This window comes from Hyaena hyaena, unplaced genomic scaffold (assembly GCF_003009895.1).
Source record: "Hyaena hyaena isolate Hyena2069 unplaced genomic scaffold, ASM300989v1 scaffold_10, whole genome shotgun sequence".
In the NCBI taxonomy this organism is placed as follows: Eukaryota; Metazoa; Chordata; class Mammalia; order Carnivora; family Hyaenidae; genus Hyaena; species Hyaena hyaena.
The window spans coordinates 6,717,402-6,739,325 of NW_024080642.1; the positions used below are offsets into that span (position 1 = coordinate 6,717,402).

The window sequence follows — 21,924 nt, forward strand, 5'->3', positions numbered from 1 at the left end:
GATTTATTGTTTTTTTAAATGTTTGTATTTGAGAGACAGAGTGTGAGCAGGGGAGGGGCAGAGAGACACAGAATCCGAACCAGGCTCCAGGCTGTCAGCATTGAGCCCAATGAGGGGCTCAAACTCACAGGCCATGAGATGATGGCCCGAGCCCCGAAGCAGGATGCTTAACCGACTGAGCCACCAAGGCGCCCCTCATGATGGCAGATTTAAACCTAACTATACCGATAGTTCTATTCAACTTAACTAGAAGTTAAAAGTAAAAAGATGAAAAGAGATACCCATGCAAACACAAAACAAAGCTTGCGTAGCACTACTATAAGACACAGTATCTATGTATCTCTGTGTGCATCTGTAAGGCCCATTTCTAATTCCAGCTGTCTCTTCAGGTACATGACAGCACTCCATCTGGCACAATCCCCTGGTCATCACTTGTATTCAGGTTCACTTTTCCTTGGACAAAAAGTTTGTCAGTTTGCATTTTGATATCAATGAAATGGCTCCCCTAAGCCTAATATCTTAGATGAATTCCTTGTTGGTTTTACAGCTGCAATTACATTTTGCCCAACTTTTTTTTTTTTTTTTTAAATGTTTTATTTCTGAGAGAGACAGAGAGAGACAACGTGAGCAGGGGAGGGTCAGAGAGAGACGGAGACACAGAATCAGAAACAGGCTCCAGGCTCTGAGCTGGCTGTCAGCAAAGAGCCTGACGCAGGGCTCGAACCCACAAACTGAGATCATGACCTGAGCCGAAGTCAGACGCTTAACCGACTGAGCCACCCAGGCGCCCCACATTTTGCCAAACTTTCAGCTGTGTTCAACAAGATGTCCTGATCATTGCCTTTTTATAAAATTACAACCTGTTATGTATTTTTGTTTTGACTAAATATTTTAAGAGTTCCAGATTTCTGAACTTCAGAAATTCTTCATACTCCAAAAAATATATAATTTCCTTGAAAAATGTCATGTGGCTTTATGCTAAAAGTTTGGATGTCTCTAATAAAGTTAACTATCTCTCTGAACAACCCCTTGCAAAAACAAAAATCCCAACAACAACAAAAATGGACCTGAAAAAGGAAATAAATAAATCCACAATTTTAGTTCAAAATTTCCAAAACTCTTCTTTCAGCAATTGACAGTAGACAAAAAAAGTCATTAAGAATTTACAAAGACCTGAACAGCACCATCATTCAATCTACTGGACCTAATTGACATTTATAAACACTGGGTGGCTCAGTCGTTTGAGTGTCTGACTTTGGCTCAGGTCATGATCTCTCACTCTTTTGAGTCTGAGCCCCACGTTGGGCTCTATGCTGACAGCTCAGAGCTGGAGCCTGCTTTGGATTCTGTGTCTCCCTCTCTCCCTGTCCCTCCCCTGCTCACACTCTGTCTCTCTCTCTCTCAAAAAAAAAAAAAAAAAAAAAATCAAAAAAATAATAAAAAATTAAAACAAAAACACTCTACCCAAAACCAGAATACAGATTCTTTTCAAGTACACATAAGACAGTCACCTAGACAGACCATGTATGTAGACCATAAAACAAGTATTAAGACATCTGGAAAAACAAAAACAAACAAAAAAAGACATCTGGAAAAACAAAGATCATACAAAGTATGTGTTCTGACTATAATATAATTGCACTGGCAACTAATAACAAAAATACCTAGAAAACTCTCAAATATTTTAAAATTAAACAGATACTTCCATTAAATTTTTTTTTAATGTTTATTTAAAGTTCTTCTTGAGCCTTTTGTTTTTCTTTAAAATTTTTTAAATGTTTTATTTATTTCTGAGAGAGAGAGAGGGAGACACAGAATCCGAAGCAGGCTCCAGGCTCTGAGCTGTCAGCAAAGAGCCCGACACGGGGCTCGAACCCACGAACCGTGAGATCGTGACCTGAGCTGAAGTCAGACGCCTAACCATCTGAGCCACCCAGGCGCCCCTATTTTTGAGAGAGAGAGAGAAACAGCACAAGCAGGAGAGGGGCAGAGAGAGGGGGAGACACAGAATCCAAAGCAGGCTCCAGGCTCTGAGCTGTCAGCACAGAGCCCCATGCACACGCAGGGCTCAAACCACGAACCACAAGATCATGACCTGGCTCAAGACAGATGCTTAACTGACTGAGCCACCCAGACGCCCCTAAACAGCATACTTCTAAATAACATATGGGTGAAATAAAAACTCTCAAGGAAAATTAGAAAATATTTTTAACCGAATGAAAACAAAAATCCAACTTATCAAAATTTGAGGGATGCAGCTGAAGCAGTGCTAAGAGGGAAATTTACAGCTGTGAATGCTTGTATTTAAAAAGATCCCAAACTGATCTAACCTTTTACCTTAAACCAGAAATTTTTAGAGCAAATTAAACCCAATGTAAGCAAAAGAAAAGATACATTTTGAAAACCATGAAGTAGAACAGAGAAAAATAAAAATCAATGAAACCAAAGCTAGTTCTTTAATATTTAAAAAAAAAAAAAAAAAAAAAAAAGGCAAACTACAAAATACCAAATGATATAATCAAGATTTTAAGGTAAGGAAAATGTTTTCTCGACAATTACTGAAGTGCGAGATCACACTGGCTAGAGTTACCAGAGAAATTAGCCTTGAGCAAATAGCTGTCTTCAGATAGGCAACATAAAAGGGACTTCAGAGTTAGGTAACAGCCTGAATCAAATCACAAGGCAACATAAAAGGGACTTCAGAGTTAGGTAACAGCCTGAATCAAATCACAAAAGTTAAACTGAGCATCTAGGTTGTACTCAAGATAAAGCAACCACGACAACGGCCACCATACAGAAAGGCAGGCCAGGGGCCAGACTGGGCTAGATCTGGGAATAAAGGCAAATAGACCTCAGCAGGACAACTGTGAGGCTTAGTCAGCTCTCGGATTGCAGCTGGTTCTAGGCACTGCCAGCTGCACAGTTTCTATCACAGAACACACCAGTTCTACACCACAGCTACCAGTGCTTTATTCCTGGGGGGAGGAAGTCTGAACTCCCAAGAAGTACTGCATTCCTTCACAAACACCAGGAGTAGGAGTATTCCACATTCCTTCACATTAGCAGGTGCCCTGGCTGGCTCAGTCAGTTAAGCGTCCAACTCCTGATTTCAGCTCAAGTCATGATCTCAGTTTGAGTTTGAGTCCCATGTCACACTCTGTGCTGTGACCATGGGATTCTCTCTCCCTCTCTCTCTGCCCCCCACCCCTGCTCTTTCTTTCACAAAATCAATAAACAAAACATTAAAAAAAAAAAAAAAACAACCCTTCAAAACAAAAAAGAATAGCAGGAGTTGCTGGGGATTCAGGGAAGCAGGCAAGAAAATGCCAGAGTGACTACATGTGCTAGATACCATGGTAAGAGCTAACACACATTATGCCTTTAAGTCTTCATAAAAGAAGCAAATTCAACTTCTACAACTTGCCCAACACACCTCATGACCCACTTGGAAGGGAATGTGGAAAAATCAAAATTCTGTTAGGACAACAGAATTCTAGATATTTTCGAGGTTTTGTTAGTACTTTCAGGGCAATGAAAATACTCTGTATATTATAATAATGGATATAGGTCATCCTACATCTGTCCAAACCCACAGAACATATACCACCAAGGTTGAACTAAAGGTATACTATGGCCTTTGGATGATTATGATGTGTTGGTGTAGGTTCATCTTTGGTAGAAAATGTACCACTCTGGTGAGTGACGTTAATAGGGGCAGCTATGCATGTACAGGGACAGGTAGAGTGAAAAATCTCTGTCCCTTCCTTTCAATTTCAAAATAAAACTAAAATTGTTTTTTTGTTTTTGTTTTTAATGTTTTATTTATTTCTGAGACAGAGAGCAAGCGAGCGAGCAGGGGAGAGGCAGAGAGAGAGGGAGACACAGAATTCGGAACAGGCTCCAGGCTCTGAGCTGTCAGCACAGAGCCCGATGGGGGGCTTGAACCCACAAACCGTGAGATCATGACCTGAGCTGAAGTTGGACGCTCAACTGACTGAGCCACCCAGGTTCTCCAAAACTAAAATTGTTTTTAAAAGTCTGAAAATAATGTAAAATAGGAGTCAAAACAAAACTCAAAAAAGAACAGAGAAATACATCTCCTGCCAGGCAAAGATGTTCTCTTGAGGCCTTTCCCTCAGGCCTTAGACTTCAAGTCATCAGGACATGCTGATAGGGATGCCTCGAGGAGGAAGCAGAGGCGGCCATGTTGGGAAGCCAGCCATAAGGCCCTTTGGAACCTGAAGCTAAGTAGGCTGCACCTTTTAAGTCAGACTATCTATGCCCATCTGTTTTCCTGGTTACACCTGGCCCTTACCAAAACCCTGCTTCAACGTTCCAGTCGTATTTTCTAGCTCCCACCGGGACTGAAGAGAAGGGTCTCCGCCTACACGCTTGGGCTAGTGTGCTGCACACACCCGAAAGGATGATAAGAGCGAGCACCGAAAGTGGCAGTGGTGGCAATGACTGAAAGGGTCCAGTTTTAGAGGACAAGAACAGGGCCACAAGGTTCCGCCACCTCTCACCCTACTGGGATTTCCCTCCTATTATCAACCTTAGAAAACCAAGATATTGTGTTACAAGAACCGCTTTACGTTACCACACCTCAGAAAACATTCTACTACCTGATCACAACCCCGGATCCCTCTACTTAATGACAGCAAACATTAAGTCCGCAATTTACTAAATAACTGCACTTACTACCTTATTTCATTCTCACAATAAGCCCTCAGAGACAGGTAATAAATACGTCAGTATTCCCGTTGTTTTATTTTTTTTTGAAATCCTCTTTAAATCCAAGTTAATTAATACACAGTATAATAATGATTTCAGGACAATTTAGTGATTCATCACGTACACAAAACACCTAGTGTCCATCCTCCATGTAGCACATCTCCCCACCCAACACCCCTCCAGAACCCTCAGTTTTAGAGTCTCTTATGGTCTGCTTCCCATTTAAAATTTTTTAATTTAGTTTTGAGAGAAAGAGAGAGTGCGCATGAGCGGAGAAGGGGCAGAGAAGGAGAGGGATAGAGGCACCAAAGTGGGCTCTGTGCTGACAGCAGAGAGCCCGATGCGGGGCGTGAACTTACAAACCGTGAGATCATGACCTGGGCTAAAACCGGACGAATAACTGAATGAGCCACCCAGGCACCCCTGCCTCCCATTTTTAGTTGTTTTTTTTTTACTTCTAGGAGAGAGAGAGAGAGACAGCGTGAGCAGAGGAGGGTCAGAGAGAGAGGGAGTCACAGACTGAAACAGGCTCCAGGCTCTGAGCTGGCAGTCAGNCATGGCACGGAGCAAATCTTTCTCCCGGACGAGAAGGAGACGGCAGCGCATTTCTCATACTGCCTGAGGTTCGACTGATGTGTTTTCTCGATTTTCACGGAAAGTGCATTTTCCTTTTTTTTTTTTTTTTTTAAATTTTTTTTTTTTAATGTTTTATTTATTTCTAGGAGAGAGAGACAGAGACAGCGTGAGCAGGGGAGGGTCAGAGAGAGAGGGAGTCACAGACTGAAACAGGCTCCAGGCTCTGAGCTGGCAGTCAGCACAGAGCCCGACGCAGGGCTCGAACCCACGAACCGCGAGATCATGACCTAAGCGAAAGTCGGACACTTAACTGACTAAGCCACCCAGGCGCCCCCCCATTTTTAAAGTGTATTTATTTATCTCTACACCCAACATGGGACTCAAACTCACAACCGCAAGACCAAGAGTCCCATGCTCTACCAACTGAGTCAGCCAGGCCCCCATCACTGATATCCCCATTCTATAGAGAGAACTGAAGCACAAAGTGGGTGACTTATCCAAGATCTCAACTAGTTATGTGATAGAGCTGTGATCTGAACTCCAATCTGACTTGTAACCACTATGGTCAATCACCTCCCTAATCTGTAACATTACTCAGGCTCTCCCCTCTCACACATCTACTCCCTTGATCCCTACACTCAAGACCACTGGCCTCTTCTAGTCTCTTCCTACTCACTCCCCCACACCCACACTCTAGGATCCTAATAGGGGCCAGGACTCTCGATTCTCCTGCATCCTTACCACTCCACAACAGTCCTATAACAAAACCTCAATCCCAAATTACCACTAGAATATATCCACTTTGTCAATCTATGTCACTGAGTAGCTGAGTGCTTCTGGGAAGAACTCATAGTTGTCTTCTGTTGTCTTGAAACCCACCTGGAGCACACAGTTTCTTCAAAAATTGTGTCATATCCTCATCACTGTGACCAACCCAGGCAAAGCTGAAAAATTCAGTATTTGTTATAACTTCCCACTCAAACTTGCATTCACAAATATCCAGATCTCTTTTCTTTTAGGTTCAAAGGAGAATTCCCTCTGCTTGCCCTTTACTCTGCCCCCACTCAACTCTCGGAACACTGCTCCATCACTTACTACACTGATCTCCCGTACCCTGAACTGCTCCTGGCTCCTTCCTAATGGAACATCAGTCAGTCCCATTTAAAAATACTGCCTTGGCCTAGATCTCCCTCTAGGGGGCATCACATGTCCTTCTTCCTCTTCCTCCAGGTCTGGCAATTTGACAGTCCTTGCTGTCTCCACTCCCTCACTTCCCATAAAGCTTCACCCACTGCAATCTGGCTTCTATCCCCACTATTTCTGAAACAGCTCTTGCTAAGGTCACCAATGACGTCCTGACTACCAAATCCAATAGGTACTTTTCAGGCTTTATCTAACTGAAACACTCTTAGGCAACTGACACTGTTACATGCCCGCCCCAAATCCTGACATCCTTGACTCCCATGACCCGGTGCTCTCCCAGTCTGGCCACGCTGCTGCTCAGTATGTCCTATGGCTCCAAACCCATCCCTCTGCTCTCCTCACTCCTCACCCTGGCAAATCTTGCACGCTCCTGAGCTTTAAACCACCTACTTCATGCTGAGAGGCTCCTAAACCTCCATCTTCAACCCAGAGATCTTCTTTAAGCTTCAGACTGTAAAACACCTCCACCTGTACATCATACAGGAGCCTCAAAGTTACCTAATTTTCCACTAAGGAAAATACATACACACGTGTCTGTTTTTGTGTGTGTGTATATATCTCTCTCTCTCACACACAAACACACACACACGCTTCTCTTGGAATGGAAAACACAGGATATATGAAGTGCCTGCCAAACAGCTCCATATGGATGTTCTTAGGAACCTCAAACTTTTTACATCCTGAACGAAATCCAATTACCTTCCCTCCTAAACCTGCTCTTCCTCCTGTACTCTTCCAGTTGGTAGTGCCAATACCCACCTAGTCAGCCAGGCCAAAAACTGAGTGTCATTTTCCTTTCCCTCTGGTATTCCACCAAAATGAGGCTCTGCTGATTTTACCTGCTAACAACGTACCAGATCTGCTCCTGTCTTCTACTGCTCTCATCTCTATCATCAGGACTTCAGCAGAAATCCACAAACTTGATCTTCCACCCATTCCTCTCAACCCACCTTCCCCATAGGTACAAGAGTGAAGGCCCTAACAAAGAAAGCTAGAAAAGTCACTCGCACACTTAAGAACCTCACAGGACTCTTTGGATGCCTGAATGGCTCAGGTGGTTAAGCATTTGATTCTTGATTTTGGTTCAGGTCATGATCTCACAGTTCAAGAGGTCGAGCCCCACATCAGGCTCTGATCTGTAGCCCCACAGCACGGAACCACTTGGGACTCTCTGTGCCCCTCCCCCACTTGCATGGGTGTCAAGTGCTCGCTCTTTCAAAATAAACAAACATAAAAAAAAAAAAGACCCTCAAAGGATTCTTTAAAAGTTTTTTTTTTTTTTTTAAATGTTTTATTTTATTTCTAGGAGAGAGAGAGAGAGACAGTGTGAGCAGGGGAGGGTCAGAGAGAGAGGGAGTCACAGATTCTGAAACAGGCTCCAGGCTCTGAGCTGGCAGTCAGCACAGAGCCCGACGCGGGGCTCGAACCCACGAACCGTGAGATCATGACCTAAGCGAAAGTTGGACGCTTAACCAACTAAGCCACCCAGGCGCCCCTCTTTAAAAGTTTTTTAATGTTTTATTTATTTCTCAAGTTTTTTTTTTTACATGTTTTTTACTTATTTCTGAGAGATAAAAGACAGCATGAGCAGGGGAGGGTCGGAGAGAGAGGAAGACACAGAATCTGAAACAGGCTCCAGGCTCTGAGCTAGTTGTCAGCAAAGAGCCCGATGCGGGGCTTGAACCCAGGAACTGTGAAATCATGACCTGAGCCGAAGTCAGATGCTTAACTGAATGAAGCACCCAGGTGGCCCCCCTCACAGGATTGTTAACAAGGCATGCAATGCCCCCCATGATCTGGCTCTTGACTGTCTACCCAGCCCTCATCTCCTACTCCATAACAGTACTCCAACGAACCCTGAAATCTGCCCAGCTCCACACATATCATGCTAATTACCTCTCCATACCTAAGGCTGAAGGAATGCCCTCCCCCATCTACCTCATCACGTTACTTCTTTTGGGAAGCCTTTCCTCTCCCTCTCCCAGACTGGGCTAGAGTCATTAACTTGAGTGTTATCACAGATTCCCAAATAACACCATAGCCTTATAAACACTACATCCCTTGGGGCGCCTGGGTGGCTCAGTTGGTTAAGCGTCCAACTTCAGCTCAGGTCACGACCTCACAGTTCATGAGTTCAAGCCCCACATCGGGCTCTGTGCTGACAGCTCAGAGCCTGGAGCCTGCTTTGATTCTATGTCTCCCTCTCTCTCTGCCCTTCCCCCACTCATGCTGTTTCTGTCCCAATAATACATAAAAAATTAAAAAAATAAACACTACACCCCATTACAGTCTTCTCGTCTATGGATCTGTCTATCCAACAGGTAGGTGAGCTCAAAGGTACATGTAGGGTGTGCACAGAGCCTTGAGTACAGTAGTTATCAACAAACACCAATGGAATGAATGAATGAGTTTCATAATTCTTGTTACCTGACCACTGGAGAGCATAAACCAACCTAAAAAGATAAACTTTCCCCTTGTACTATACTCAAAAAGTATGAGAAATTTTAAGAAACACTAAGGGGCCCACGGCTGGCTCAGCCAGAAGTGCATGCGCCTCTTGATCTCAGGATCATGAGTTTGAACCCCACGTTGGGTGCAGAGATTACTTAAATAAAACATTAAAAAAAAAAAAAAAAAAAACTACGATAGGGAAACATATCCTAAACAAAAGCATTGTCTAGAGCACAACCAATAAGAACCTGAAATTTCTCTCTTTGGCATTGCTCATGCTTTTTAGAGCATCAGCCAAGACATCATGTGTACCATTATGGCGTCATGGAATGACAGCAGGAAGAGCAAGGCGACTTGTTAAACTTTGCGGAAACCTAAGTATACACTGTTAAATCCCCGGATTATTTTTTTCTTAAATCCAGCTGCCTTCAGGTGGGTGTTTGGAAGCAAACGAAGGGGAAGATAAATGCTAGTTATACTTGCTTTAAAAAAAATTTTTTTTTTAACATTTATTTACTTTTGAGAGAGAGACAGAGAGAGACAGGCAGAACGTGAGCATGGGAGGGGCCAAGAGATGGAGACACAGAATCTGAAGCTGGCTCCAGGCTGTGAGCTGTCAGCACAGAGCCTGACACGGGGCTTGAACTCATGAACCGTGAGATCATGACCTGAGCTGCAGCTGGACACTTAACTGACTGACCCACCCAGGCATCCCCATACTTGCTTTTTAACATGTACACTGTTACTGGCTAAAAGATGAACTATGTGAATAGATAATAAGCCCCCTAGGAAAATGCAAAAACGTCAAGTTTTGTTCAAATTAAAGAATCCCACTTCTACCCTTACCTTAACTCGGAGTCATCACACTGACAATCCCTACAGGGTATTCTCAGAACGGAACCGAGTTAATTTGACACTCTTAAACTGCTATATCATAAAGCATGAAAACTGGCACACTGAGCCAAGCTGGGAAAATAGGAGAGCAAACCAAGGGAAGACTTCAAAAGGATAGAAGATGGACAGAGGACGTGAGTGAGACTGGGGGTGACCGACTTATATACCTTGGTGAAGGTGGTGGAGCCAGAGGCCATCAGAATTTGACGCACACGGTTGTGGAAACGCTGCATTGACTCATCATCCACTCGCAGGAAACACTGAGCTGTCCGCTCCTTAGTAACCTAAACCACAAGGTTGAGGTTAATTGGTCTCTGATGCTGCCATGTAAGCAAGGACCAACTCTGACACCTCCCCAACAAAGCCCCACCCACCCAAAAAGGCTCAACTGAGAATGAAAGGTGTGATGTTCCTCACCCTCTGTACCCTGGAGGTGCGGGGGTGGAAATGCGAGTTCTAGCCCCTTTTCCAGACTGTACCTCATTCTGTAGGTTCCAGACCCCATCCTTGTGAGTGAACTCCTCATAGCTGGTGCGGCATTTAGGCAGGATGCGGCACTCAAAGCCACACATGTTGAACAGCAGGTTGGGGTTGTCCTTACTGTACACAGACACGAAGCTGTTCTCCCACTGAACTGTAGTCACTGACCGTGGCAGACGGTTCTTGATGTCCCAGAACACTGCCCGACCCCTGATCACAGGGAACATATGGTCACGTCAGTCTTCTAGAGCTTGAAGGAATTTCCCTCAGAAGGCCAGACTGACAACATTCTAACAGAAGACACTCCTCCCACCCAGGACACAACGTAGTAAACTCCCTCTAACTGTTCTCTGGGTCCCTCAGACCAATGTCCAGTTCCAGCTTCCACAGCCCCCAAGTTAAACTCACAAGTTGACATCATGCTTCATGAGGCGCATGCGGGCATCTCGGGGCCAGCACTTCTTGTTATTATAGCCAACGATATTTTCGTTGTTAGGGTCGGGATGCTCCGTCAGGTAACGTTGGATCAGGTCCCGAGCCTCATCTGCTGTGAACCTACACCAGGCAAGACGCATGGCTGAGACCCAAATAAACGGGGACCTCATGAGACCTACAGACCTACAGCTCTGTAGGTAGAGCCCACCTCCAAAGGCCACCCTACTCACAGGACTTCATTCTATTTTAGAGCCCCGACCCAGCAGCAACAACCTTAGTTCCTTGACTAAGGAACAACAGCTGCGTCCCAGAGGCCGGGCACACGTCCTGATGCCCTGCAAAGGGAAGAATCCAGGCAAGTCCTCACCTGAAGAAAATATGTATGCGATCAATGTATCTGCAGAAGAGACGGATGGGGTGGGCAGCCTCAGTGGCTATGTCCTGGAAACTGAGAAAGTCATTTGGCATCTGAGGGGGCCCAGCCATCTCACTGGCCCGGTGCAATCCCAACACAAGCAAATCCATCACCAGGCCATAGTACTGCACGATGAACGAGGCAAACTGTAGGCCCCTGATGATCCCGTAAGAATTTGTATGGTTCATGTCCTAGAAAGAAAGATTCACAGATACTTAGCGATTCTTAACCCTAGGCCATGTCCCAAGCCTCTCTGGGGCTTATTCTCTTTTGTTTCAGCAAATCCTAACTCAGGGGGCCATACACACCCCTTCCCCAATTCCTTGCTACCCTGCCCCTAAGACATACCTTATAGTTGATGACAACGTTGTTCTTGGCTGTCATGTAGTCAGCTATATTGTGGTCTACGATGAGTCGCAGCAGCCTGTTAAGAAGGGTCAAGTCGATCTTTTCATACATCTTCTCGAAGCGTGATTCCAGCATGACGTTGCACTCACCCTCACTTGTCTCCCACACGTCCTGCAGGTTATTGATGCCTGAGGAGTAGTCAAGACAGGCGTCCAGCAGGTTAGAAATTCGTGCCCTGCAGTAGCTACCACGGCCCATAACCTCGTCACACCGCCCTCAACTCATGGGTGTGGACTGCCAGGAGTGCCAGCGTTGCTCAGTTTCACATCAACGCTATTTCCTTGGCACTACGTAAGAGTCAACTACACTGCCTGGATGAAAACTTTGATGTAGAACTCAAAGCCACCTCAAATCAACCCAATCCACCTCAATTCCCAAATGCAAACTCAGAAAACCTTTACCTTGGCACCACTTATAAACAAGCAGAGGGGGTGGTTCTGTGTCAGCGGGCTTGATCCACGGTGGGAACAGGCGGCGCTTGTCAGCTTCATACCACAGGTACTGGTCCAGGTAGGCGTCTGTGATCTTCTCCAGTGGCTCCACATCATATACCGGCACCAGGTGGCTATAGAGATCCATGAACTCAATGCCCACCTGCAGAAAAGGGAAGCTGACTTACACGGACCCACTGATTGCTCACAGCAACCCACTATTCTTGGGGCCGTGAACGAATAGCATGCCAATGGAAAACCGGGAGGTGGGGGGGGATCTTACTTCTTTAAAGGCTCTCTGAGTGAGGAGGTGACGTTTGATGCGCGATAATGCCTCATGCGGGTTATCATAGGCTTGCTCGATCAGACCTAGCTCTTCCCTCTGAGACTGGTTTAACCGAGACTTCACACTGATAAGGAAACAGGAAAGATGAAAGGAAAAACCAAACAGGAAACCAAAACCAGAAACCAGTGAAGCTGAACCTTCTTCAGACGGTGACAACAATGCCTTCCTTCCCGCTCTCACCTTCCCAAAAAAATCCACCCTCTACCCCTCACCTGTAAGCCTCTTTGAGCCGCTCCAAGGCCAAGATGAGCAACTTGGTGTCATGCTTGTAGGAGAGTGGGGGGAATGGGATGGGTGAGAACCTCCGGCTTTCCAGCCAGTGCACAGTGGTGGTGTACACAGCCACCGCCTCCTCTGCTGTGATGTATGGCCCATCCTGCAGAGCAGACGTGATAATCAGCCCCGCGCTGTAGCCTCATCCCTACAGGACAAGGCATAATCCCAATTCTGCAGTGTATTCTCCTGCCTACTCCCCACACCCAGCCCAGCCTAAGCCGCCCAACCTTCAGGTAGTTGTGCTGCCGCTCCTGTTCTGCCTTCAGGTAGAGCCGAGTGAGGCGGCCCAGGTTCTTTTTACAAACAGTCTTGTCCACAGTGGCTCCACGGCGAATCCGTTCTCGGTTGTAGTGGGCAGTGTTAGTCCACCAATCAGCCTTGGCCTTCACATAACGAAGGATCATATTCTCTATGGGTGTTGGCAGCCCAGGTACCTGAAAGTACAAAAGGCACAGTGAGAAAGTGACAGACAAGAGTCACATAGCCCGCAAAGGGAGTCTGAAAATGATCTTTTTTTTTTAAACAGTTATTTCTCAGACAGAAAGAATACAAGTGGGGGAAGGGCAGAGAGAAAGGAAGACACAGAAGCTGAACAGGCTCCAGGCTCTGAGCTGTCTGCACAGAGCCCGACGCAGGGCTTAAACCCACGAACTGTGAGATCATGACCTGAGCTGATGTCAAACACTCAACCAACTGAACTCAGGTGCCCCACCCACTGCCCCTAACCTTTTTTTTTTTTTTTTTAAGAGCGAGAGAGAGAGAGAGGTGGGGGAAAGGGATAGGGGACAGACAGGGAGACAGGGAGGGAGGGGGAGATGGGGAGAGAAAGAGAGAAGCCCAATGCAGGGCTCCATCCCATAACCCTGGATCATGACCTGAGCTGAAATCAAGAGTCAGACACTCAATCGATTGAGCTTACCAGGTGGCCCGGGAGCGGTAACCCTAACCCTAGGAAGATGATGTCCATGTCTCCTTGGAGTCGGGGTGACAACCCACCTTCCAGGGAATGTTGGCCTTCCAGCAGCGCCAGGCTTCACTGAGGTGCTGCAGGATCGTCCGGGCCTTGTTCTGTTTAATTCCCTCAGGCATCATGTCCAGAATGTCATGCATCACAGCTGCCCGAAGCTCAAGGTCAAAATGTGACTCCACTCGCTGCTTTGTTACAGTCTTTGCCACCCCCTTAGAGTGTCGGCCTAAAGTGAAAATTGATTAAAGGCAAGATTCATTGCTCTCAGTGAGTCTCTACCATCACGCCCCCTCATTAACCACAGCCACACTGAATCAACAGTGTCCATACGCCCAGCACATGCAAAAAAGACAAGCTCCCTCAGATAGTCACAACTACGCGTCTGAGGAATTTCCATCCTGCAAATCCAAGACAACCTCAAGGCCCCGGAGAGAAGCCCAAGGAACACAGTGCTAAGTCAGAATCACTGAAGAATGGGACTTAGAGGCAATCCAGCAGGAAGAGATTCTCAGTCTCCAACAAGGACAGGGGGCAGAATGGGACCATATGATCTACCCTTGAAGTGATTAAGAAAAAAAAGAATATTGGACACAGAGAAAACCACTCACCTTCAAACTGTCGGGCCAGGAGGTTGCCCAGCCACCGCTCCAGCAAAGGGGTGATGCCACGCATGAAGAACAGCCAGACCCTCCAGCCAGCAGCCCAGAAGCCACAGCCAGGGCCCTTCCCTACAGGGCCCTGTGGCCCCGAACAGAAATCAAGAATGTAAGTTAGCAATTCTTTTAGAGAGCAATTGGAAATTGGGCACAAGTAGGGGCAAGAAGAACATATCTAAGACAATAAAAGGACAAAAGGCAAAACTCCTGGACCTCGACATCTAAAATGGAGTGAGAAATTCTAAGGCAAAAACCAGTAACTGAGATTCCCGACTTAAAGGTGGGCTTTTGGGGGAAATGTTAAAATACATACAGTGAGGCCAAGTAAGGACATATTCAGTGCCCCCAAACAGTCCCTGTAAAAGCCCTGACTAGACAGAAAAATTAAAATGAATTGGGAGAAAGGAAGTGCATGAGGGCGGGCTCCCACCGTGTTGAAGCGGTAATAGATGAGATGCTTCAGGTCCTTGCACATGCGAATCTGCCGCATCAGCTTGTACTTGTAGCGGTACATGCCCGTCAGCTGCCCCACATGGGCAAAGATATACTGCAACCCATCTGCCAGCTGCAATACAATTAGCCCATCAGACTTTAAGCTAGAGCAGGTTCCATGAGACCAGCCTTCACTCAGCTTCCCCCTCCCCCCAGGGGTGTGTGGAGGGAGCAGGGATCAAGGCTCCCTAGCCTCACCTGGAAGGCATCGACATTGCCTAATCGGTACTGCACATGACTGTCGACCACCAGCTTAGTTAAACGCAGAACTTCTCGACAGAGATGGAAAGCATTCCCAAAACGAGATTTCTTTCTTTCCTGGAGAAGATACCAAAAATTTTAAAAACATTAATTAGCAATGGTCCCAACTAGATGTACTCCTTCCCCAGGGGACAGAGCAAAACCAGTAACACCCCTTAAACCCAGAGGAGAAATGCAGACACCTTGGTGGTGAGGGTCTTAACAGGCTTAAGATTGAAGTTGTAATCCAGGTGCAGATAGTTGAGGTTTTTACGGTGAATGAGAAGGTTGAGCATGTTGTAGCCCTGGCGGCAAACCTGTAGCCCCACCTCCACCCAGTCCAGCTTTGTGGACTGAAAGAATTTGGTGGCTTTGAAGGAACGGAACAGGTACCTGGAGTGGGAATAAAAGAGACAGAGTGACAGTTAGCTCCAGACTGAGTTTGGAACAAGTCAGAGCAATGACCCTCAGGCATCTTACCTCTTCTTTTGGGCTTTAGGGGGCCGGTGCTTCAGGGCATTCAGCACATAGTACTTAAGCAGTTTCTGGTAGGAGACTCTCACTTTCACAGGCTGCCCAGCAGGACAATGCTCTCGATACCTGGGAAAACAAACCAAGCAGAGCTAGCCCATCTCTCTCTCCAGTCTCTCCGGTAAAGGCTGCAATCCCACCCAGGCATAGTGTTTTCTCCAATACATTCATTATCACCCCCCAGACAGAAGTCTTACCAGTTCTTGACAAGGGGGATGTCCAGGGCCCGGCGGGTGCGACCAGAGCGTAGGTTGAAGGGCCGTGGGGCCCAGAGGAGGGCAATGCCATTGGCTGTATTGTCTGTGTAGAGGGGTGTGTCCTTCAGGAAGGGCTCCACAAACTCTGGGAGCTCAAACTCCTCATCATCATCAGGCAACGGTTCCTGGCTCTGAAAGGAGAACCCCCTAGGGTTCAGCTCCCAGTGAACTTGGCAGAGAACTGGGATGAAGGGAAATTCTCTGGGGCCAAGCACAGTGGCTACATCTGCCATGGAAACTAGGCTGCCAGACAAGAAAAGCCCTAAAGAGCCAGGGCAAAGGGGGCCAGGGGAGCAGAGAACAAGCCAGGGCCAACCAGGAAAGCAAGCATCACTCCTCACGCCCCAACTGGCTCATCACCAAGGGCCTCCCAAGGAGCCCCAGTACCTTAAGAAGCACACAATGCAATCACCTCCTACCCAGGCTCCAAAAGCTGGGCTAGGGGACGGAGGTCTGTTAAGAACACTATGGAACATTGGTAAACATCAGAAACATTGTTCCAAGTATAAAAGGCCAATCACAGAAGATCACATACTGTAAGACTTGATTTATATAAAATCTCCAGAATAGACATATCTACAGAAAGATTAGTAGTTGCCTAGGCAAGAGAGGTTCAACAGAAAGAGTGACTACCAATGCTACAGGAATTTCTGGGATGATGAAAATATCCTAAAATTGCCTGTAGAGACGGCTGAACTACTCAGAATACACTAAAAACCACTGAACTGTACACTTTAAATAGGTGAGCTACATGGTATGCGAACTATATCTTAATAAAAGTATTTTTAAAAAACCATAATGCAAACAGACCAAAATAGGCTATATAAAGTCCCAATCACAGGAACACAGATTACACCAATAACTTGGGTTGAGCCAAGTGCCAAAGTGTCAAATTAGCTTAAAGCTCAAGGGGAACACTAAACAGGATGACAAACATGTCTCCCTCTAGCTGAATTTTCATCTAGTAACACTTCAGCCACAGTTAGGAAATTTCTCTTAGAAAAACTAAGGTCAATGTCCCTTCTCACCTTCACGGAGTGCCTATGAGAAATTGGGTTGATCAAAGGATCAAAGTAGAAAGCTGGCAGATCAGGGTCCTCAGTTTTGATGAACACAACATTGGGAGTGTGGTACCTAAAACGGAAGAAGAGTCAGCTCAGGTTTCTCTACCTCTCCAGCCTTCTCTTTTCCCCAACATGTATTCTAGCTCTCACCAGGTGAGGTGGACGTGGTGTGGAAGGTTGTTGTACAGGTAAGGAAAAGCAATCTTGTATTCAGTACGGATAGGCTGCCGGATAATGATCTTGTTAATATCATTGAATTCGTTCCAGTCTTCATCCCTAGGATGCAAAAGCAAGGATGAGCTGACCAGCTGGGGAATTTGGAAACTACAATGGTATCTCAAGGATCTAGATTAGATTTTATTCAACCAAAGGTGCATAAAACCCCTATTCTTCAACTTACTGGAGGTTGATGTCTCGAACAAGAGGTTCAAATTTGGGACCTCCAGGAATGGCCATATTGAGTGCCTTGGAGGTAAAGAAGGCCTTCAAATCAAACAGATAGAAATAGTTGTCATCTACCAAGTCTGTCAGGAGCTGATTGGCCAGACGGTAGAGAGTGGACATCATGGGCAGTGTGAACTGCCAACGCTGGTAAGTGGAGCCATTCACATACCTAGGAAGAAAAGACAGGCCTTTGTCAGTTAGTTATACCAACTAGCCAAGCCACTCTACCTATTGCTCTTCCAGAACACCTCAATTTCCAAAACTCTCACAGGAGCAGTAACAACTGTAAGCATTACTCACTTCCGGCTGTCCCTCAATGGTTGGTGGTCATAGAACCAATCCAACACAGGGGCATCCTCCTCAGGGTCCAGCTCTAGCTGAATGGCCTCCAGTGGTTCAACATCTAGGATGTTGTCAGCATAATCCAAAGGTGGCTCTTCATCATCGAAAGGGGGGAAGCGCATCCTCTTGAAATGCCTCCTGTCTCTTTTTTCACGGCGCATCATAATCCACATTGACCTAGAAGCCAACAATGTCATACTATAGTTTCTGCTCACTGCCCCCAACCCCCATCCCCATATTCCAGCCCTTCTCACCCCCACTGGGAGATGTAGACGGGCTCAATGACCCAGGGAATCTCATTGACAAAAGAAATGGCTCCAGTAATGTGGTACAGCACAGGCACATCTCGAATCTGCTCCCAAGGCATAGGCATGTTCTCCAGGAGTTTGAGTACTGCATGAGGCATATACTTTAGGGCCCTGCAACGTTAAGGAGAAAGACGATTATAAGCGACAAGGTGTTCTGCTACCTGTGCCATGCAGAGAAGACACATGGTATCACAGTACTGCATTCCACAGAAAAGCCTGTCTTACAGTCCAAACTCTCAAACTGAGCGCACAGGCCCTCTGCGACCAGGAGCCCTACTTCCTCCTCTCCAGTTGTGCACTCTTCCTCTTAAACTTCACAGTCCCACAATACTGGGCTTCTTTTCCTCTTGAGGTAGCTTTTGGGCCCTCCCACATTCTACACGCTCTGTATCTTCCCACAAGTAATAATAGTAAAAGGTGCCTTGGGGGGATCAGTCAGTTAAGCGTCCAACTCTTGATTTCAGCTCAGGTCATGATCCTCGGGTCATGGGATTTGAGCCCTACGTCAGGCTCTGCGCTGAGATTCTCTCTTTCTGCCCTTTTCCTCCACTTGCAGTCCATCTCTCCCAAATTAAAAAAATAAGAGAGGGGCACCTGGGTGGCTTAATCGGTTAAGCGTCCGACTTTTGCTTAGGTCATGATCTCGCGGTTTGTGGGTTCGAGCCCCGCGTCGGGCTCTGTGCTGACTGCCAGCTCAGAGCCTGGAGCCTGTTTCAGAGTCTGTGTCTCCCTCTCTCTCTGACCCTCCCCTGTTCACGCTGTCTCTCTCTATCCTAGAAATAAATAAAAATAGTTAAAAAAAAATAAAATAAAATAAACCAATATTAAATAAAATTGTTCACCTTAAAAAATAATAAAATATCTGTCACACCTCATTGTAACCATCTGTCTCATATCTGTCATGCCACAAAACTATAAAGATACAGAAAGGCCATTACTTCCTATTCACTACCCTCTCCCTAGTATCTAGCACAGTTCTCAGGAAATACTTTTTATAGGGGCACCTGGGTGGCTCAGTCGGTTACGCGTCCGACTTCGGCTCAGGTCGTGATCTCACAGTTCATGGGTTTGAGCCCCGCGTCGGGCTCTGTGCTGACAGCTCGCTCAGAGCCTGGAGCCTATTTCAGATTCTGTGTCTCCCTCTCTCTCTGACCCTCCTCTGCTCACACTGTCTTTCTCAGGAATAAATAAAACATTAAAAAAAAATACTTTTTATAAATAAACAAAATATATATGGTTATCTTTTTTTTTTTAATGTTTTTTATTTATTTCTAGGAGAGAGAGAGAGAGACACACACAGCGTGAGCAGGGGAGGGTCAGAGAGAGAGGGAGTCACAGATTGAAACAGGCTCCAGGCTCTGAGCTGGCAGTAAGCACAGAGCCCGACGCGGGGCTCGAACCCACGAACCGCGAGATCATGACCTAAGCGAAAGTCGGACGCTTAACCGACTAAGCCACCCAGGCGCCCCATGGTTATCTTTTTTTAATGGCTGCCTTAGACCATTAAGTGGCTAACATTTTTGTGTCCAAATGGAAAAGAGGTTTGCTAAGGCACTTATATCTGTATTCACTCAGCTTGGGAGCACAGGAAAACAAGAGTATAGAGGCTTCAGGAGTTAAAATATCCTGAACCTCAGAATTCTATAGTCACTGAGAAGTTACCAGCAATAAGAATGCAGTGTCCTGTTCTAGGTTTCACCCCATTCAAAGACAGGGAAATCTTAACATAGCTGGACCAATTAACAGGACTAATTAGAGGCAGATCAAAAAAAAAAAAATTAGAGCAATCAGAGAATGAATGACTGGAAGATTTGAAAATGATCACAGAATCCTAGTTTTCTCCCTTTGCCTATAACCACCAAGATGGGCTGTCATAGAGAGTTCCTGTCCCGAAATCCATCCAGGGCTACAACCCATGGGACAGAACAAGGGAGAGGGGCCAAACTGCAAACAAAACAATTCCAAGAGGTTCATTACCCCAAGTAGACCCTTTTGTCATGGCGGAACTTCCTGTTGGTCATGTCTCCATGGTCTCGAATGATCTTCCGAACATGTTCTGGGGGCATGTCTTCCTTTTGAGCATCCACAAATCCAAACTTCCGCTTTTCTGCGTATCGCTTGGCCTGTAACTGCTGCCATTTTCGGGCTACAAAGACACCTCAGTTTAAAGATCTACACACTTAATCATCCCCACCTCATGCCCCAGGGTAAGCTCCTGTCAAAATGTATAAGCATGGGGTGGGCATCCAGATGCCAATTCTCTTACCTCACTCTGCTTTATTTTTTCGTTTATCTCCTTGATCACATTTATGACTGTCTGACAGTCTTGTAACACATTAAGTTTTTTACTGTCTACCTCCCTCCCTGCAACTTAACCCTCGTCAGGGAAGGATCTTTTTTTTTTTTTTTAAATACAATTGTGTCCCCACTGGATCCGGCAATACAAAAACAGATACCTTTACTCTATTAGATAAAAATAAATAAACAAACGGGGCTATAAGAGAGCGGACAGCTTAACAAAACGGGGAAAAAAAAAAAAAAAAAACAGCAAACCCGCTGCGCGCACGCGCACACCCGCCCTAAGCCTCTGGGCCCGCAGGCGCCGCTCCCGCACCCGTTCTTCACCTTTCTCCTGCAGCTTCTCTTCCGACATGTAGTCTGGCAACGGGGCTAGAGGGCCGGGCACCGGGTTGCCCGGCCCTCGGTAAGGAAATACTCCGGCCATTCCCGGAGGATCTGGGGGACACAGAGAGAAAAATTGTAACAAGCAATAGGGCCCGGGCCCAGCAGGAACGCGTCCACACCCCCGACCTGCAAACCCGCTTCGCTCAGAGTATGCCCAGTCTGGCCCAGCCCAACCTTTAGGCCGTTCAACCCGACTGCCTCCCGCCTCCCGCAGCCCAGCCCTTAAAGCCTGCCACGAACCCCAAAAAGCCCCTACACAGGTAGCCGCTTTCTTCGCAGCAGAAATGGCGGCAAACCTACGTCCGCTGTGCGTTCCCAACGCCGGGAAGTACGCCACTCTCGTTCAGCAGTTGACCCAATAGGCGCCCATGTGCCCAGACAGATTAGAGAGTTCACCAATGAGAGTTGCACATAGGGCAAGAGGGGGCGGGTGCATAGGCGGAAACAGTAAAACGCAAGAGGGTGGGGTCGGGTAGGTGCAAGCCCTGCCTCCCGCCCCTTTCGGGCTGCTTTTGGGACCTGTGATAGGTGGATCTCGCCCTCTAATCTGCGATTGGGGTCTGTCAAATTACAACAGGCCTTCTTTTTGAAAAATAAATTTGTTATCATCTGCACATTATACTGTATCTAGTTTCATAAATGGAGACTTGAGGTCCTCTTGCTCGGAGTCCATCCTTGCTTTGTTCATCATTTATTGAGTGCTCAGTAGGTATAGGGGTTGGAACAGCAGGGAGAAAAGCCAACCTCCTGGAACTCAGGGTAGCGGCCACACAACCCAGGATCTTACAATGCAATGGGATGGGAGTTCAGGGGCAGGGCATTTTAACTCTGCGTGTGAAGTCAAGGGGTTAGTCAATGCACCTAGAGCAGTAAAGAGGGCATGGGGATCAACATTGCTAGCTGACCTTTCCCCTCCCTCTCCATTCTTCTCTCTCTCTCTGGCAATGATTACAGTATGGTGTATATAGTGGACACCTTATCAATGCTTCTTGATTCCCTCAGGCTCTGCCTCTGTCTTGCTGCTTGAATTGCTCTCCACCTCCTGCCATCCTAGTTTCACTTTCTATCTCTCTTATTCCATCCAAACAACCTTAAATCTGACTTAGTCCACAGGTAAGTTTACTCACAAAGTTTACTGTGGAGGATGCAGAGGAATTGTAAACCATACAACCTCTCAATCTGGTTGAAAATTTAGGACTCAAAGATTAGAGAAAAGTGCAAAGGAGAGTCCAGACAAGAGGAGGCTAGTGTGGAAGTTCACCCAAGTCACAGAAGGGAGAGGAGCATTAGTA

General features: G+C 46.4%; 1 protein-coding gene across 1 annotated transcript in view; it reads right to left on the reverse strand.

The window, feature by feature from the left end:
- Positions 1–20,933, reverse strand: part of PRPF8 (pre-mRNA processing factor 8) — a 34,104-nt gene extending 13,171 nt beyond the window's left edge. The window contains exons 1-24 of the mRNA XM_039253068.1: positions 20,873–20,933; positions 20,573–20,683; positions 19,925–20,093; positions 17,894–18,058; positions 17,598–17,816; positions 17,254–17,466; positions 17,004–17,129; positions 16,818–16,923; positions 15,730–15,920; positions 15,482–15,601; positions 15,205–15,394; positions 14,960–15,079; positions 14,700–14,834; positions 14,222–14,351; positions 13,643–13,839; positions 12,874–13,080; positions 12,583–12,746; positions 12,308–12,434; positions 11,995–12,187; positions 11,534–11,721; positions 11,138–11,376; positions 10,744–10,890; positions 10,335–10,545; positions 10,023–10,139 (exon numbers count right to left, since the gene is read on the reverse strand). Of these exons, the coding sequence (XP_039108999.1) occupies positions 10,023–10,139; positions 10,335–10,545; positions 10,744–10,890; positions 11,138–11,376; positions 11,534–11,721; positions 11,995–12,187; positions 12,308–12,434; positions 12,583–12,746; positions 12,874–13,080; positions 13,643–13,839; positions 14,222–14,351; positions 14,700–14,834; positions 14,960–15,079; positions 15,205–15,394; positions 15,482–15,601; positions 15,730–15,920; positions 16,818–16,923; positions 17,004–17,129; positions 17,254–17,466; positions 17,598–17,816; positions 17,894–18,058; positions 19,925–20,093; positions 20,573–20,672 (3,774 nt within the window). The 5' untranslated portion in view covers positions 20,673–20,683; positions 20,873–20,933. The remainder of the gene's footprint in view (positions 1–10,022; positions 10,140–10,334; positions 10,546–10,743; positions 10,891–11,137; positions 11,377–11,533; positions 11,722–11,994; positions 12,188–12,307; positions 12,435–12,582; positions 12,747–12,873; positions 13,081–13,642; positions 13,840–14,221; positions 14,352–14,699; positions 14,835–14,959; positions 15,080–15,204; positions 15,395–15,481; positions 15,602–15,729; positions 15,921–16,817; positions 16,924–17,003; positions 17,130–17,253; positions 17,467–17,597; positions 17,817–17,893; positions 18,059–19,924; positions 20,094–20,572; positions 20,684–20,872) is intronic.
- Between the last annotated feature and the right edge of the window lie 991 nt (positions 20,934–21,924).